We start from the raw sequence: 17,664 nt of genomic DNA, 5'->3' as shown, positions 1-17,664 counted from the left end.
AATACTTAGATCATTACCGGCTATGAAATTTCAACTAAATCCAGCATTTTAACGTTTCCCTGGCCGAGAATACAGTCTCAATACCAAGCCTGTCCCGTTAGATAGCTGAGGTGTCTCACCCCCCTCGCTCGCTTGGCAGTTACAGGAACCACCTGGTTTATTCACAGTTGACTGACTTCTCAAATGTTCCCTTTAAACTCTGCCGACATAATTAAACAAATACGATATTCTAACCAACAAAATGCACAGATATGCTTCAAGATGCCCACACTAATTATACGCGTCGCCAATTATACCGCTATGGATTTCTATGAATTTCTTTCCATTCTCAACATTATAAAATATTCCTCGGGCTATCATATCCCGGCTTCAATGACAGGACTCTAACCTGATTCGCACATCTCATCTCAACTCATATAAAACATTCCGCGGGCTTCAGTGTCCCGGCTTCAATGACAGGTCCAACCTGATTCACAAAACTAACCTCTGTTTCCCAGCTCCACAATTATCATCGACAAAGAACTGGAATAAAATCCTCACTAGAAATTCCGACATATAATATCGCACAATGCATTACTCAGGAATAACTTCACATAAATGATATCGTATTTAATAACTTGATTTTTACGAGAAATGACTGAAACATTCTACTAGATCTTTTATTGTCAGTCAGACACAGTTTAAAATGGGCATTAAAAAGGAACGTTTCTCTCCGTGACCAAATTCATCACCCTTGGCTCTCACCCGACAGCGCGCTTCCACTCGATTGAAAATGAGTGACCATGGATTATTATTATTAACGTCACATTGCAGACAGAAGAATTTTACATCGAATGAACATCTTACTTCGACATCACAAAATACAGGCAGTACACTCACACGGATGACGATCTACATTGGACGTGATATCACTTCGGAATCCTATTCAATAACTTTTTACAACATTATACGGCCCTCGCAAAACTTCAAAATTTTATCCAGGTGGAAAATAAAACAAATGACTCTTTTAGTCGTACTCTCACATTTACAAAACTTAGTAGGGCGACCACTGCGTCGTAAATCCCCATTCAAATACAAGAAATCACGAGACAAGATATAAGAGGTAGTAAGATGGGAAGCCACCTACCTCATGTCCACGCCAGTATTCGTCTTAGGGCTCACCTGTGACCCTGGCATTTTATTTAGCCATCTTTACATTCATGGCTGTACATCTCATTATGTTTCTTCAGGTTTCCTGGAATAAAGCATAAAAAAAAAGAAATACCCTTCACTTGTTTGCGGAGCGCACACGATGGATTATAATTATTCCCGCACACGAATTACTTAATCACATTAGAATATTTCAGTACTTTGACCGTCCTATCTGATACACTTATTTCTCTCAAGGAAACTATCTCCCCATGGAGTCAAGACTTAGCCGCAATGGCTAAAATCTGCAGTTGAACTCAGTCTACTTTCGTTGGTTTGATTTAGCAGAGCAGCTCAACAATTTTTCGTCCGCTTTGTATCACAAATGCCGGAGAAGGAAGCTTCGTCATGGCGTCCCTTCATATTTATAGCAGTTACCCCCTCTCTTCGGATCTCTCCCTTTGCCGCCAAGAAAATTCCTATAAATTTTCTGACTTACCTAAACTGCAATTTCAGGAGTTTTGAAAGTGACTACATGCTTGCTACATTTCTGATGGTAGTGTTCATGGACATTTAAAAATTTTACGGGTTTGATTTGTGAGATGATTGACCTCCTTTGATAGGCACTATATTTTTTTGACTTGGCGTGGTCACGCCGTGTACACGCGCTTTGAAATAGTTCATAAAAATGACTTGAGATTCTTCCGCCGTCGACACGTGCGGTTGACGTCACGTACCCCAGAGCGTGGGACCGAAGGTAATCACCCCCTCGTCACGTGTCAAATCCATGCTATCAAGAATCCAACTTTTAGTTTAATTGTTACATTACTCATAATGTTCTTAGGGCACAAAGGTCATGGGTTCAATAGGTCGACGCCCCGAACAAATAGCATTTTAACATACAAAAATAAAAAGTAACCTACTCTGATAATTACAGTATTAGGAGGTAAAGGAGGTTTTTAACCGAAAATATTTTATACTATTTAGGAATATTTTGTAGCTGCGTTATATCGGGTCTACCAATTCTTCTTCACCTCGTTCTTGCCATATTTCTATCAGTGGCGTATGCTGGTATCAAGACGTGGACTACCACTAGAATTAGGCTACCCCTTTCCGATAGTTGGTTTAGGGAACATCAAGCCTTAAGCATTCTGAGCTGCAGCCAACAGCCAACGGAGCTGTCTGCTGTGTTGTCAAGGCTGCTTCACAAGCTACTGCCCTGGCTTCTGCCACCGTCAATACTCAACACCTAATCGATCGAATTGGTAGCCTAAGGTTTAGCAAATTGAAGTCCAGCTTTGAGGCTAAATGGATAGAATGCTTGCCTTTGGCCCGACGGCCCCGGTTCAATTTTCAGAATCAATCCCCTCATACTGTTAATTCCCCTGGCTTGGCAACTGGGTGTTTAAGACGTCGCCATTCATTTTATCCTTATTAGGTCACCACCAAGCCTATGTAGATGCCATGCACCATTATTATTATTATTATTAATATCATCATCATAATCGTTAAAGAACAATGTTGACTTTTACAGCAGTCGTACCCATCGTTCAATGGTTAATTATCTTCCTTGGAAGATCAGTGGTGGTGTCAGACCCATGATCACGGGTTCGATTCCAACCAACAAAAGAGAACACTAAACCTGAAAGATTGCGTTTCATTTTAGCAGATCTACCAATACAAAGAAAACTATATTACTTCTATAACAGCAGCCCTGCAGTGTCTTCCTACAAGGATGTAAAAGTAAACGGGAGTGAAATACCAGCACTCCGTTATCTATATATTTAAGGCAGAAGGATGAGGTGAGGAAGTATATACGATGAGTAACGCATGGTGATAGTTAGCAGTGGCGATCTGACGGACCGAAGCCTAGCACAGCTATCTTCCGCCGGTCCCCGCACCTGTAGCCAGACAGGAGCAAGCCGCGTGAGGCGAGTCGATGGGAAGGGGCGAGAGTCTGGGCTGCAATATCAGTCTCCGAAGCCTTGTTCTCAGAAATACGTGCGACGTGTTTTCTCATTCCTTTCAAGGTTTGCTAATGGAACAATGTGTCAGATGCTTACAATGTAATGTGCTTTAGATTTCCATCGCTCGCATTTGAGGTTTGGGCTTCACTGATAGCCTTGGTAGCCCTCAGTATACGCCACTGATTTCTATCCATCTCCAAACTGTCTTAAGACTGCATGGTATTGCTTGTGCTATTGCTTGGGGGACGATGTGAGCCTCCCACATGCCAATAATACGGCCTCGATTCACCTGTGATAGGATAGGAGCCATCTTATTACAATGTTACAGTATAACGCCGGAATACACAGACTGTGTATTCAGCACTACCTGTTCACTCCCTTCACCTCCTTTTCAGTACTGGAGTGGCCTTCAACACTATCTCTTTACTCTCTCCCCTCCTTTTCAGTACTGGAGTGGGGCAGTGTTGATTGTTTATGTCGGGACACCATTAATGTGCGTACGTGTACGTCAACGTGGATGGAGACGCCGTGGTGAGCGGTATATGCCAAATGTTGTCCAAGAAGGCGACCGATTCGGACAAGGTTCTGTGATGGTGTTGGGTGGCAACAGTATTGATGGCCGTACGGATCTTGTCGTCCGTGGTAATCTTACCGCTGCGATGTATATCGAGCAGATACTGCTACAGCACGTGTTGGTTACTGCACACGGTGTTGACCCTGAATTCGTACTCATGCACAACAATGCCAGGGCTCATGTAGCGCACATCACCAGAGCTGTCTTGCGAGAATTGGACATTCAACAGATGGAATGGCCGGCAGTGAGTCCCGACCTTAATCCCATCGAGCATGTGTGGGATAGACTTGACAGAAATGTTCGTACGCGTCCTGTTGCACCACAGACTCTCCAAGACCTCGAACAGGCTCTCATTAAAGAATGGGACCTGATACCGCAACGTGACTTCCGTCGACTTATTCGGAGCATGCCACGTAGGTACCAAGCTGTGATAAATGCTCGTGGAAGACATACAGAAGCTCTCAAACTGTGATTTAAAAAATCCACCCTGGAGGACTGTTATAACTTTGTTTTCGCCCCTATTTGAACATTTTCGTTTGTGCTCTGAAAATGAACACGAACCCATCGATGTTATTTTCTATACTTCAACGATAAAGAATAAAGGTTTAGTTGGTAATGTACCTGGGTGCGAGGTATTGTTTTGTGGAGCATGGCAAACGTTCAAAAACACGTTCCCCTAATTTTTTTGAACTGTGTAGTTTTCAATTTGTAGGCTTGTAACAAAGCAACCCCTAATATTATTTTTCAAGGCACATAAAAGTTCGCTCAGTTCGAGTGTTTGCTGGGGAGGCAGTTTGGGTTTAACTGATCCAGGTGGGATTTGCACAGTTGATGTGCGCCGTTTGAAAGAAGTGTATTGTGTCACGAAGACTCATTGGAAATTCTCTTGCGGCCCATCATACGCCCCATTAAACAATAATATTTCTTCCGTGTCCTGAACGAGACCCAAACAGGCACCTAGCGGAGTCATAATATGGCAGATAATCTAGCAGCAACTTAACAGAAGTATTACAGTGATGTAGTAATCATTCAGAAGTTGGCAACAGATTTTTCTCGTAAGATGAAGATATCTGCTACCGAGAATTTAATTAAAGTTAATAACGAACAGCACGATAAAAGGTGGGTTTGGGTCCACTTGCACAAGCAACTAAGGTAGCTATACGTAGCACCTTCAATGTACTTTAAGACTTGAATATATATATACAGTGTGTCTGAAAATAAGTTACGGAAATTGAAAGAGGGCGTAGTGTTATGAAACAAAATCGATCTCTAGCGTATTTCATTTCCCCCTAGTGAAAGCTCACCAGAAAATCGATAGGGACATGTAAGTTAAATCGTGAGCAACTTCTGTGTCAGACTATGCAGCGTGTGGCCGGCTCTTGCTTGATAACATTGGGCGGTGCGCTACCGTAGCACACTGACGTGTCGCTCGCTCACATCCAACCTTGCTAGTAATGGCGGCGTATCACAGAACAGCATGCCCGTATAATGTAGCGCCTTTATTCGGATCATCGTGCACTAAGGTATCCTTAACCTACTGGCATACAAAACTAGTAGTAAAACTCCTCCCGGATTCAGGTGAGCACAATGCATTTTTTTAAATATAGCATATCACCAATTACTTTGAATTTGTATATCTCTCCAAGACAGTTATTTATATTTATTGAAGTATACCAACAGATCATAAGAATGTCCAATTGCTATCTTACATCCTCAAGACAGGGATTTACTTTTTTGGTGGATTTTGAATATTAAAAAGCAAAGTTATCTCCATTCAAGCCATGAAGGCCCTTGAAGGGGTGAAGATAAAGGCTTCCACTATCCGTAAGCTCGGCACATGATGGGGTAGAGTGGTCAGCTATTATTCTATCTAATTTTCTTTATATGTATGGCCAATTAGTTTTGTAAATGTTTTAAGATCTTATGTCAACATATGTTTCTCGAAAGATGAAGATATCTGGTACTAGAGAATTTAATGCAGGCAAAAACTGGGAATGATCATTGGACATTCGTACAAAATTCGCATATGCATTCATGTCTTCGATAGTCAATTCACTCAGCAACTTTGAATGTGGTCTTCCTCCTCTTTTTGCTATCCAGTTCCTCACCATTATTATTTTTCCCCTTCTTGAACTTCGTTTCTTAAGTAGCTTCAGTACGACAGATGTGGAGCCACTCTCTTCAAATGGGGATGGAAGACATCACCGCAATGTGACTGCGGAGAAGAGGAGCAGACAGTGGATCACATAGCATTGGCGTGCTTATAGAGGCTCATTAGAGGACTTGCTCTTTGTCTCAAGCGAAGCTCTTTTCTGGCCCTCAACTTCTGATATGGAACTTTAGTTATGAACTTGAGATGGTAGTTGTACATATTGAACCCATGACCTTTGTGCCCTAAGAACATTATGCATAATGTAACAATTAAACTAAAAGTTGGATTCTTGATAGCATAGATTTGACACGTGAGGAGGGGGTGATTACCTTCGGTCCCACGCTCTGGGGTACGTGACGTCAGCCACACGTGTCGAGGGCGGAAGAATCTCAAGTCATTTTTGTGAACTATTTCAAAGCGCGTGTACATGGCGTGATCCAAGCCAAGTCAAAAAAATATAGTGCCTATCAAAGGGGGTCAATCATCTCACAAATCGAACCCGTAAAAATTTTAAATGTCCATGAACACTACCGCCAGAAATGTAGCAAGCATGTAGTCACTTTCAAAACTCTTGAAATTAGAGTTTAGTTAAGTGAGAAAATCTATAGAAACTTTCTTGGCGGCAAAGGGAGAGATCCGAAGAGAGGGGGTAACTGCTATAAATATGAAGGGACGCCATGACGAAGTCTCCTTCTCCGGCATTTGTGATACAAAGCGGACGAAAAATTGTGGAGCTGCTCTGCGAAATAAAACAACGAAAGTAGACTGAGTTCAACTGCAGATTTTAGCCATTGTGGCTAGGTCTTGACTCCATGAAGAGATAGTTTTCTTGAGTGAAATAATTGTACCAGAGAGGACGGTCAAAGTACTGAATAAATTCTAATGTGATAAAGTAATTCGTGTGCGGGAATAATTATAGTCCATCGTGTGCGCTCAGCAAACAAGTGAAGGGTATTCTTTTTTTTAAATGCTTTATTCCAGGAAACCTGAAGAAACAGAATGATATGTACAGCCATGAATGTAAAAATGGCTAAATAAAATGCCAGGGTCGCAAGTGAGCCCTATGACTACATGAGGTAGGTGACTTTCCATCTTACTACCTCTTATATCTTGTCTCATGATCTCTAAAAGTGTATTTGAATGGGGATATACGACGCAGTGGTCACCCCTACTAAGTTTGTAAATGTTAGAGTACGACTAAAAGAGTCATTTGTTTTATTTTCCACTTGGATAAATTTTTGAAGTCTTGCGAGTGCCGTATAATATTGTAAAAGTTATTGAATAGGGTTCCGAAGTGATATCACGTCCAATGTAGATCGTCATCCGTGTGAGTGTACTGCCTGTATTTTGTGATGCCAAATTAAGATGTTCAGTCGACGTAAATTTTTCTGTCTGCAATTTGAGGTTAATAATGTAGAAATCCATGGTCACTCATTTTCAATCGAGTGGAAGCGCGCTGTCGGGTGAGAACCTAGGGTGATGAATTTGGACACGGAGAGAAACGTTTTTCTATGCCCATTTTCAACTGTGTCTGACTGACAATAAAAAGATCTAGTAGAATGTTTCAGTCATTTCTCGTAAAAATCAAGTTATTAAATACGATATCCTTTATGCGAAGTTATTCATGATTAATGCATTGTGCGATATTAGACGTCGAGATTTCTAGTGAGGATTTTATTCCAGTTCTTTGTCGATGATAATTGTGGAGTTGGGAAACAGAGGTTAGTGTTGTTGATATGAGATTTGTGAATCAGGTTGGACCTGTCATTGAAGCCGCGACATGGAAGCCCGAGGAATGTTTTATATGAGTTGAGATGAGATGTGCGAATCAGGTTAGAGGCCTGTCATTGAAGCCGGGACACGATAGCCCGAGGTATATTTTATAATGTTGGGAATGGAAAGAAATTCATAGAAATCCATAGCGGTATTCATTGGCGACGTGTATAATTAGTGTGGGCATCTTGAAGCATAATCTATGCATTTTGTTGGTTAGAATATCGTATTTGTTTAATTATGTCGGCGGAGTTTAAAAGGGAGCATTTTGAGAAGTCAGTCAGGTAGAACGAACCGGGTGTTTCACATCACTGTCAAGCGAACTTGGGGGTGAGAGGCCTCAGCTGATAGGGGGAAAACAGCGGGGATATAACGGGACACGCGTGGAATTGAGATTGTATTTCTCGGCCAGGGAAAACGTTAACATGCTGGATTTAGTTGAAATTCATAGCCGGTAATGATCTGAGTATTGTGAAATACTGTAATTGGGGACGTAATGAACATTTGAAATCACGAACTTTGAGTATAAGGAACAGAGTAACCAAATTCAGGGTTGTCCAAAATATAGAGCGATGGTTGTGATGATCGGTTTGTCTGTGAGGGGTGTGCAAAATTCATAAATGGTAATGACGAGATATGACATCGTAATTATATGGCGAGTTGTTTGGTTTGTACGTAGATTATTAGGATATCCAAGTGTTAATAACGGTTAGGACTAGATTAGATTTTAAAGTGTAAAATCATGGGACAAGATATATAACTGGACATGAATTATGTAAAATTCTTTTCCAGCCAGATAAATATCACAAGATTTAATTCACATCACAGCTGCGTAGAAATTTGTGAAGAAACCAGAGTCCGCGGAGATAAAATTTGTTGTTCGTTGACATTTCGTCAAATCATTTAAAATTATTTAATTATTAAATTCAGTGAAACCGCATTTGAAATAACTTTAATCAAGCGAATAACCTGGAGATGCATTCTGGAAATTTTAGTTTGTTTTTCTGGGGGAATATTTAAAAATAAAGTAACGATTTAAAGGGACATATCCGAAGGAAATGGATTTTACTGCCACAAAGTTTGTGAGCATTGCTATTGTTGTAATTATTGAACTTTGATCGATTGACCAGTGAATGTGCTGGGGATAGTAAAGTGGAAACTTTGGTCATCAACCGGTGTAACTTGATTGTGTTTAGCCTTCAGCCTAGAAACTTGGATGGTCAGGGGGTCATCAACATCAGTGACTTAGATTAGGGCCGTATGCCATTGTAGCCTCATTTCCTTGCGGTCATCATCCACAATGACTTTATTTTTTTTGCTAGGGGCTTTACGTCGCACCGACACAGATAGGTCTTATGGCGACAATGGGATAGGAAAGGCCTAGGAGTTGGAAGGAAGCGGCCGTGGCCTTAATTAAGGTACAGCCCCAGCATTTGCCTGGTGTGAAAATGGGAAACCACGGAAAACCATCTTCAGGGCTGCCGATAGTGGCACAATGACTTTAAAGTAACTTAGAAGATTAGATGTCGGTCCATGACATAGACGCAGGTCACATCGATTAAATTAAGGGTCCATGCCGTAGAACCACTGTGTGGCACACACCAATTGGACTGCCTTAATTATACCCAGAGTCCAGGGTTCGTGTTACGAGGGCTGGACCATAACGAATCACTATGATGGTACATGTGGTCTCACATGGAAGCCGAATTTAAGGATTTCCAGACTTTCCGTTCTTAAATGATTAATAATTGAGACAATGGTTTCTAGTAAGAATGCCCGTCAGCCAGTTACGTTAAAGTCTCACACCAGTGTTCTGATCTTTATGTTAAAATGATTGTGGTGTCCAGTGGACACAGTTGACTTCTATGATACCGTTGACATATCAGATTGCTTCATAATTTTCCTGAATAAATAGGAATCTTTTAAATAGACCTTTCATTCCAGTAGATAGATTAGAATTACTGAACCCTACCTTTACCTCAGCAAGTGACGAAGAACCCGATACGACCCAAGAGACAGATCTCATGAACGTTGCTGATAGGTAAGGAAGGTAGGTATCCCTCAAAATGGACCAAAGGGTTCAATATTGCATATAATATTGTATAAATAAATAAATAAATAAATAAATAAATAAATAAATAAATTAATAAATAAATAAATAAATAAATAAATAAATAAATAAATAAATAAATAAATAAATAAATAAATAAATAAATAAATAAATAAATAAATAAATAAATAAATAAATAAATAAATAAATACATATATAAATAAATAAATACATATATAAATAAATAAACACGACAACAGCTACAGCAAGATCAGTAGATATCTTAGATTCAGGAGGTCAAATGGGCTGTATCGCGATTGACCTACCTTAGGCATTTGATAGGCTAGATCCTGGGAGACTAGTTGCAAAATTGCGTGTAATTAGGCTAGACAATAGAGACAGAGTGACTGAGTGGGTGGCTATATTTCTAGAAAATCGTCGACGTCGTCGGTTAAACTCGTTTCTCAGTAACTACTTCCAATAAATCCACTTCTGTCTATGGATATACTTTCGACGGTTGAACAGACCCATTCTAGCATGGAATAAGCGTCCACATAGATTGCACGGAATTGTTGGAGGAAGGCATCGTTGTGCTGCTCTGAATTTTCGTGCTTCCCTCCTCACTTCAGCGTCGTTCCCCTTTAAACAGACTGATAGCAGCAGGGATGCTCCGGCGTCAAACTGAACGGTCTTGAGCAAGCGTGTCCCCGGTCTGTGGATTGAGACCTATCATCTTCATAGCCTGCTTAAGCTGGTCCTTGAAGCGCCTCATGGGGGCTCCACATGGTCTGGTGGCGGAACGAAGTTCACCATACAGGATTTGGCGTGGAAATCTGGTATCATTCACCCGACAGACATGGCCAGTCCATCTAAGCTGATGACCAATGATGGACGATTCTATACAGCAATGTTGGTGACAAGGTCTTCCCTTTCGATCCAGAAGCATACAGCAATTGTGTTCGCTATCATGTTATCCTTTTCTAACTATTGATTTCCAACCCGCGCTTCCTCCTTAATCTCTTTATTTATCTGTTATAATATAGTGGATCATTATCATTCCTTACCGCCTTTTAAGGGTACATACCTGTTTTCACACTTCAACAATTGCCTTAAATCCATCCCGTAGGCTGTTCACATTTTGATTTACCACCGATCGTAATTCTTTGAAACTTCCTCATGGTACTGCCTGCTTCAACAACCTTTCTTTTGTATCACAGTTGTTCGTTACTTGTTAGCTCACACACAAGATCACTTTGATAGGCGTGCTACAGTCAGATATTTATGCAGATGTATTGGGAAGAGTGGCTAAAAGTCACGGGAAGGGATGTCCCATGTATGAGCCCTGGGCTGCGTAGCGGAGCAGTATGTCAGACACCAGTGCCGTGAAAATGGCAACGGCAACACGTCGCGGGTTAACTGACTTTGAACATGGTATGATCATCGGCGCACGGTGCATGGCTCACTGTACTGCGGAGATTACACGCGAATTCCCGTTTCCGAAGTCAACAGCGTCGAGGATGGATCTCAATATCGCAGAGAGAATGTTACCACCCGCGTAAACCGCAGCACAGGAATACTCCAGGTGTAAAACGAACGGACATCATATCACCTCCGCAGAAACATACTGGGCGCTCGACGGGCTACTGTGAGTCAGATCATCGCCCAGTTGAAGGGTGGGAGTAAGGAACCCATTTCTACCAGAACTATAAGGAGACAACGGCACCAGACAGGCTTCACCAGCCGATGAGCAACTCATGTGCCTTTGCTAACACCTCAACACAAAGTTCAACGACATGCATACCGCGAACATCGGTAATGGACCATTGAACAGTGGTGGCGGGTGGTATGGTTCCAGTTGTATCGAACTGATGGGCGCGTATGCCACAGGATCCTGCGTGTCAACAAGGTTGTGTCCAGGCTGGAGGTGGCTCACTTCTGGTGTGGACGGCATTCTCATGGTCGCAATTAGGCCCCATTGTTCGACTGCAGGAACCGCTGACATGCAGGCATTCATTCAGACCATCCACATCCATTTCTACCCTAGAGTACCCTGATGGAGATGCCGTGTTTCAATGCGCCATGTCACCGCTCTGCGGTGGCACACAGGTCGTTGGAGGAGCACTCCAGTGAAGTTACGACATTGGACTGGCACCTCCAGATCTCCCGATCTTAATGGGATGCTGTTGATGCTGGTGTATGGTTCACATCAAGTACACAAGACCAATTGTGGGTAGCATTGCAAGATGTGTGGGTCGAGATCCCTCTAGAACGATGCCAACACCTTGTAGAGTCGGTGCCTCAGCGTATTGCTGTCGTTTTGAGGGCTCGTGGAGGAGCTACTCGTTATTAACATCACATTCAGCGTCTTCCCATGACTTTTGGCCACTCAGTGTAGGAGCAGAACGATAAAAAATATCAGCCTCTCTCGGCTCTTCGAATGAACATACGGAGTAAAGTAGATTTAACCAATTTATTGACGGTAACAACTTACCCCGCAGCCACCGCAGCAGATAGTGGTCATCGTGCTCTGGTTTCTTGCTATCAGCCACATTTCTCCGCAGCTGAAACAAACAAGAAAAGAGTATTTGTTAGTTTACGTGACGTGCTCGCCGGGCCATTCGAATCTGCATTCCAGTTCGATGTACGACACATTCGTGGCTCGGAGAATGTGGTCGCGGATGGTTTAAGTAGACTAGCTGCCACAGATAGAGCTATCTAGCTGAACTCTACGTGTATAAACAGTACTTAGAGCTCTCTGGCAACTGGCGCTCGAAGCTCCAAGTATTATGCTATCTAATTTTTTATATGGGCGAGAGGTATTCCGCGAAAAAATAAGCAATTATACGCCAGAGTATAATGACCTGCATCTTTCTGTAGATGTAATTAACTTATCAAGGCGGACTGTTTCGTTGTGAACGGTAAAAACGTTGAACTTCCCCGTGTGAGGTGGAAATAAAATCCTGGTATTTTTCCGATTTTACCAAAATGCCTATTCACTGAGGTAAAATTGCGAAAGCACCCAGTAGGAAAAGGAATGAAGGGTGTATCAAAAGGATAAGGAATAAGAATCACGATGTGAGTGAAACAGTGAGCGGTAAGGTTCAAAGTAATCTTACTTTTAGTAAAATTCACGGCCAGTACTCTTACCGATCCCCAAAAGCCAATAGCGTCTCTCAAAAGGAGACTAAAGAACGCAACTCGTAATTTAATGCGAGCTAAATGTCTCTTTCCTCAGTCAAACCAAGGATTAATTTCCTACAGGGGCTCTGTTTAAAAAGTCTTTTTTTAAGTATGTAAAGCACAATATTGCTTTCACTTTTCCTGATGTTTCCTTTTATTTCGTGGGTTCTCTTATTAAAGTCCAAAGATATTTCTTCGTGGGAACTGAGAATATTATTTACAACTCTGTAACAGTGTTATCGATAAGTATAAACAATCGGGTATTGTATATGTTTATTTGCGTTTCAGTGTCTTCTTTTCCTACCGGTTTTACCACACCTTTGGGGTCGCAGGTGCGAACTGTGTCGCACATGTGGATGTTTCTGTGGTGGTGGGTAGTGTAGTGTGCTGTGTGAATATGAAGAGGAAAGTGTTGTGACGGACACAAACACCCTGTCCCCGAGCCAGAAGAATTAATCAGAAACGATTATAATCCCCGACCCGGCCGGGAATCGAACCCGGTACCCTCTGAACCGAAGGCCAGTACGCTGACCATTCAGCCAACGAGTCGGACATTTGCGTTTCAGTGTAAACTCCACAAAAAACAGCTGACCATGTAAGCGTTGGTGGTTGGATCCACTAGGGCCGCTCTGCCGAAGCGTGCTTCAACTCTGTGAGTGATGTCACTAGGTATTCTATTCGTCATGTTTCAAGCATAAAAACGTTATTGACTTCTGCATTGTTGACATGAGACGAATTATATGGATTCACCAAGTTAAACGTGCATGGTAAACGAGGTCCAACAACTTGACAGGCGATTTCGCTAAGAAACTATGGTCCTAAAATGATATTTTATATTGGTGGTTAACTTGTAAATATCGCTTGCAACCAGTATTGGCTGATGGAGAAGATGTATGTTTATTAGGACTTTTTCCCTCGTTTCACTGTGTGCAGTGTTACCTAACGCCGCGTTGAATAGCTCAGGCGACAGGTTCAGTCCTATAGTATTTGAATGTGCTCAAATACGTCAGCCTCCTATCAGTAGATTTACTGACACGTAAAGGAAACCTTGCGGGGAAAATTCCGGCACCTCAGCATCTTCGAATATCATAATGTACTTAGCATTAAGGCCATCACACACAGAAAGCCAAGCTACGCTACGCAACCCAACGAAAACAATGAAGTTACAAGGAATGGCACACACAGACTGCTATGCTAAGCAACGCCAAGCTAAATTTTACAGATCACCAAGGAGGCGATTTTCATAGCTGTAACTGGCTTCGAGTATGCGCACAAGAACTTTTTTGCCCGGCATCTAGCATGCGTGTGGCTTTCGTGAATTACCTCAATACAGCAGCTATTATATTCTTTAACTCCTTCTGTGTCTGTTAATTATCATGGAAGGCAGACGAAAGGAAGAAAGACTAATTGAAGAGATCCAAAAATGCACTTGTCTATCAAATTATTAAAAAGATATAACCGTGAGAGACAACTGTTGACAACAAGTAAATGATGTCCCATACGTGCTCGGTTGGAGACAGAGCAGGCCAAGGCAACATATCGACACTCTGTAGAGCATGTTGGGTTACAATAGCGGTATGGGGGCGTGCATTATCCTGTAGGAAAACACCCCCGGGAATGCTGTTCATGAATGCGGCAGCACAGCAGGTCGAATCACCAGACGTTCGTACACATCTGCAGACAGGGTGCGTGGGATAACCACGAGAGAGCTCCTGCTGTCATAGGAAATTGCTCCCCAGACCAGAACTTTTGGTGTAGGTCCAGTGTGTCGACACCGCAGACAGATGGAATGCAGGCGCTCACCTGGCCTTCTTTTAATCAAAACACGGCCATCAGTGGCATCAAGACAGAACCAGCTTTCATCAGAAAATACAAGGGACCTCCACTCCATCTTCCAATGAGCTCTCGCTTGACGGCGGTAACCGATTTCGAACATATCGTCGCGTCATTGTGGTGCCAACAACTGCTCGAATTCCTGCTGCCGACGCAGTCCTCTGCGCCACAAGCTATACGCCGAATACGGCGGTCCTCCGTCTCGGTGGTGCGACGGGAACGTCCGGAGCCCGGTCTTCTTGCGAGCGTACCTACTCATGACCACTGATGCCAGCTCGCATGCACAGTGGAGACATTCCCGCCTAGTCGTTCTGCAATAGCGCGGAAGGAATATCCACCTTCACGTAGCCCTATTATACGGCCTCGTTCAAGCGCAGAGAGTTGTAGATACTGGCCTCTTCGTTGGCGTAGAGGCACTCTTGACCCACTCACAGTCACTCCGTCCAATCTCACAGGTAACTAATGCTCTCGCACAGTACAGCCCGTATTTAAAGCAAACCTGATGTGCTCGTCATGGGACCGCTACTAGCGCCACGCTAATGCGATTTGCGGTAAATTTGAATTAACGTAATCTTTCAGATGTATAAACTCGCCTACCAACGATCGTTAACCTAGTACAACCCCTTCTAGGTGTTTGGATTTTTTTCTGCCAGTGTATAATAATTTGGTCGACAGTAAATTATATGTTTTAAAACGCTGATTCCCATCACACTTTATCCAGAATGTTGGTCTAGAACGAGTAAGCAGGAGCTCAGGCAGGTTAGCAGGGATATTAAGCTAATGAGGCCCACCGTCTGTTGCATTGACCGCAAATGTCCGGCAACCTCGTTACTGACCTCTCCAGATCATGGGACATTGTAACGTTCCAGACGTTACAGTGTAATTATGTTAATTTTATTATGTGTAATTAATTCAGGAATTTAACGTCATGATATTTATTTTGGTATGTAATTGTATTATAATTCATGTTTAATCATTTGCTCACTATCATTTCATTACTTTGTAACTACGACTTATAAACGAGGGCTGAATATCCTAATATTCACTTAGATTCTTGCGACAGTTGGTTAAAATTAACTTGCAGTAGATTTCAGTTATCTTGCCACATCACCGAGGAGGAAGGGAGGACAAATTTAGACATCAAGTTCTGAGAAAAGCGAGCACGTGTTCACGCGTCCTAACGTAAGCTACCGTATTTCGACCAGAATTATTCGAACTGATAAACGCCTATATTTTCAAAGGAGCGTCATGTTGCCATGGATACTGATTGAAAGGACGAATAGAAGAACAGTTGATATCTTGTGTGGGACCCATCTACTCTAAAATCTAGAGTGGGGAGAGAAGTGTCATCTGATTGGACCACGTGTAGCGGCCTGTAATTAGCGCGAGAGAAAGTTATAAAAGGGCGTGTTGGAGCTCCTGGAGGGTCTCTCTACAACGTCTTATTCGCTTCTGCGAGTCTCTTTACATTATTCTACGATCTTCTACGAGACTTCTACATTATGTTCTACTTGATTCTGCGTCTCGATACTTAGAAATTCTGAATGAGGTGTGTATAGCCACTCTCATGAGGAAGTACGTACAACACGGCTACAAGACCGGTTTGAACCAGTCTAAGTCAATAGATAGTTTTAATCTAGATAGAAATGAAACTTCAGAGAACATTATCAGTAAAGTTGGAAGGATTCTTAATTGAGTATCCTCTCCATATAACCCAAGGTGGTTCTTCTAACTGTGACATAGGGCTTATCTCCAATCTATGGGATAAAGCATAATAGGGAGTGTTAGTTTTGAAGTCATCTTCCAATTAGTGGTGGGTGCAATTTGTAAGGCAGGAATGGTACTGAGCTGCAGATGAAGAGATACCCAAGACGACCGTTGATGTTCCCGCTACAAGGATGGAAGCTTTCCAAGGACCAGCAGAACAAGACGACATGGTGAGCAAGCGAGTTAAAGATATTGCAAGTTTTCGCGAAGTAGAGTCATTCAATTTTTTGTTAAATTCATTTTCGATGTTAAATTCAGTTCTCGTTAAACCGTCGTCATTTATATTAAATATAATAAATAGTATTTTTCTAGTTTACTTTAATCAATTTGCCTTAATTAGCCTTTTGATTTCTAATTCTCCTGCTTAATGATTAGTGTACTATCACCTCACCCCTGTGATAAGAGTCTGTCCAAGCTTGATTATAAATTTTATCTTTAAGTCCTCAACTTAAAGATTGGCGCCCTTTGCTTGCTTGGTTGCATTTCTCATTTGATGATTGTTCTCCGAGAGGGGAAGTCACATAAATGCCGCTCCAACGTGTGGCGAGAAAATCATTAAGTACGGAGCAGTTAATAACAGTAACAATATCAGAATTCGTATTGTGGGCAAAATTTGGATATCCACGTTTCATTAAGAGTGTTTGATTGTGGGAAGGGTCATGGCTGATCAGACGAAAGAGGAGAGGATGTTGCGCAGTGGACGGGCGATAAAAGGCAATAATGTATTGAGTTCAGAGGAAGAGTTGTGTAGTATTGTAGAGGAAATTGAAGATAGAAGTGTAAGTAGTATGGAGAGTGAAGGCAAACAGAAAGAAGTCAGTATGGAGTCAGATGATAGTAGGATGGGGGGCGAAGCGGAAGTCAACACTAACAATGAAAGTAATAATAATGATCAGTTAATGGGAATGATGCAGTTAATGTTAAGTAAGATAGAGGACAGTAAAACTGAAATAAAAAGTGAATTAGAACAAACTAAATCTGAGCTTAAAGGTGAATTGGAACAAATTAAAACAGATGTAGAAAAAACTAACACTAAAATTGAGAATATTAAATATGAACTTAAAGAACAGTTAGAGCAAACTAAAGCTGAATTAAGTAGGGAGATGAGGGAAAATAAGGAGGAAGCGAATCGGAGAATGGACGAACACAGTAGGCAGTTACGCGATCTGGTGGTAAAAAATGAACATTTTAATAAGCGATTAGAGGACCAGGAAAGTGAATATGTACGGCAAGGGAAAAA

General features: G+C 42.0%; 1 protein-coding gene across 2 annotated transcripts in view; it reads right to left on the bottom strand.

The window, feature by feature from the left end:
* LOC136882354 (SEC14-like protein 2) overlaps window positions 1-17,664 on the bottom strand; it is a 304,617-nt gene that overhangs the window by 137,713 nt on the left and 149,240 nt on the right. For both annotated transcript variants that reach the window (XM_068229541.1, XM_067154958.2), the window contains exon 2: window positions 12,136-12,205. In XM_068229541.1, coding sequence (XP_068085642.1) covers window positions 12,136-12,205 — 70 coding nt within the window. The remainder of the gene's footprint in view (window positions 1-12,135; window positions 12,206-17,664) is intronic.

This window comes from Anabrus simplex, chromosome 10 (genome assembly GCF_040414725.1).
Source record: "Anabrus simplex isolate iqAnaSimp1 chromosome 10, ASM4041472v1, whole genome shotgun sequence".
Lineage (NCBI taxonomy): Eukaryota > Metazoa > Arthropoda > Insecta > Orthoptera > Tettigoniidae > Anabrus > Anabrus simplex.
The sequence above is the reverse complement of the archived record's forward strand: the minus strand, read 5'-3'. Positions and strand labels throughout refer to the sequence as shown.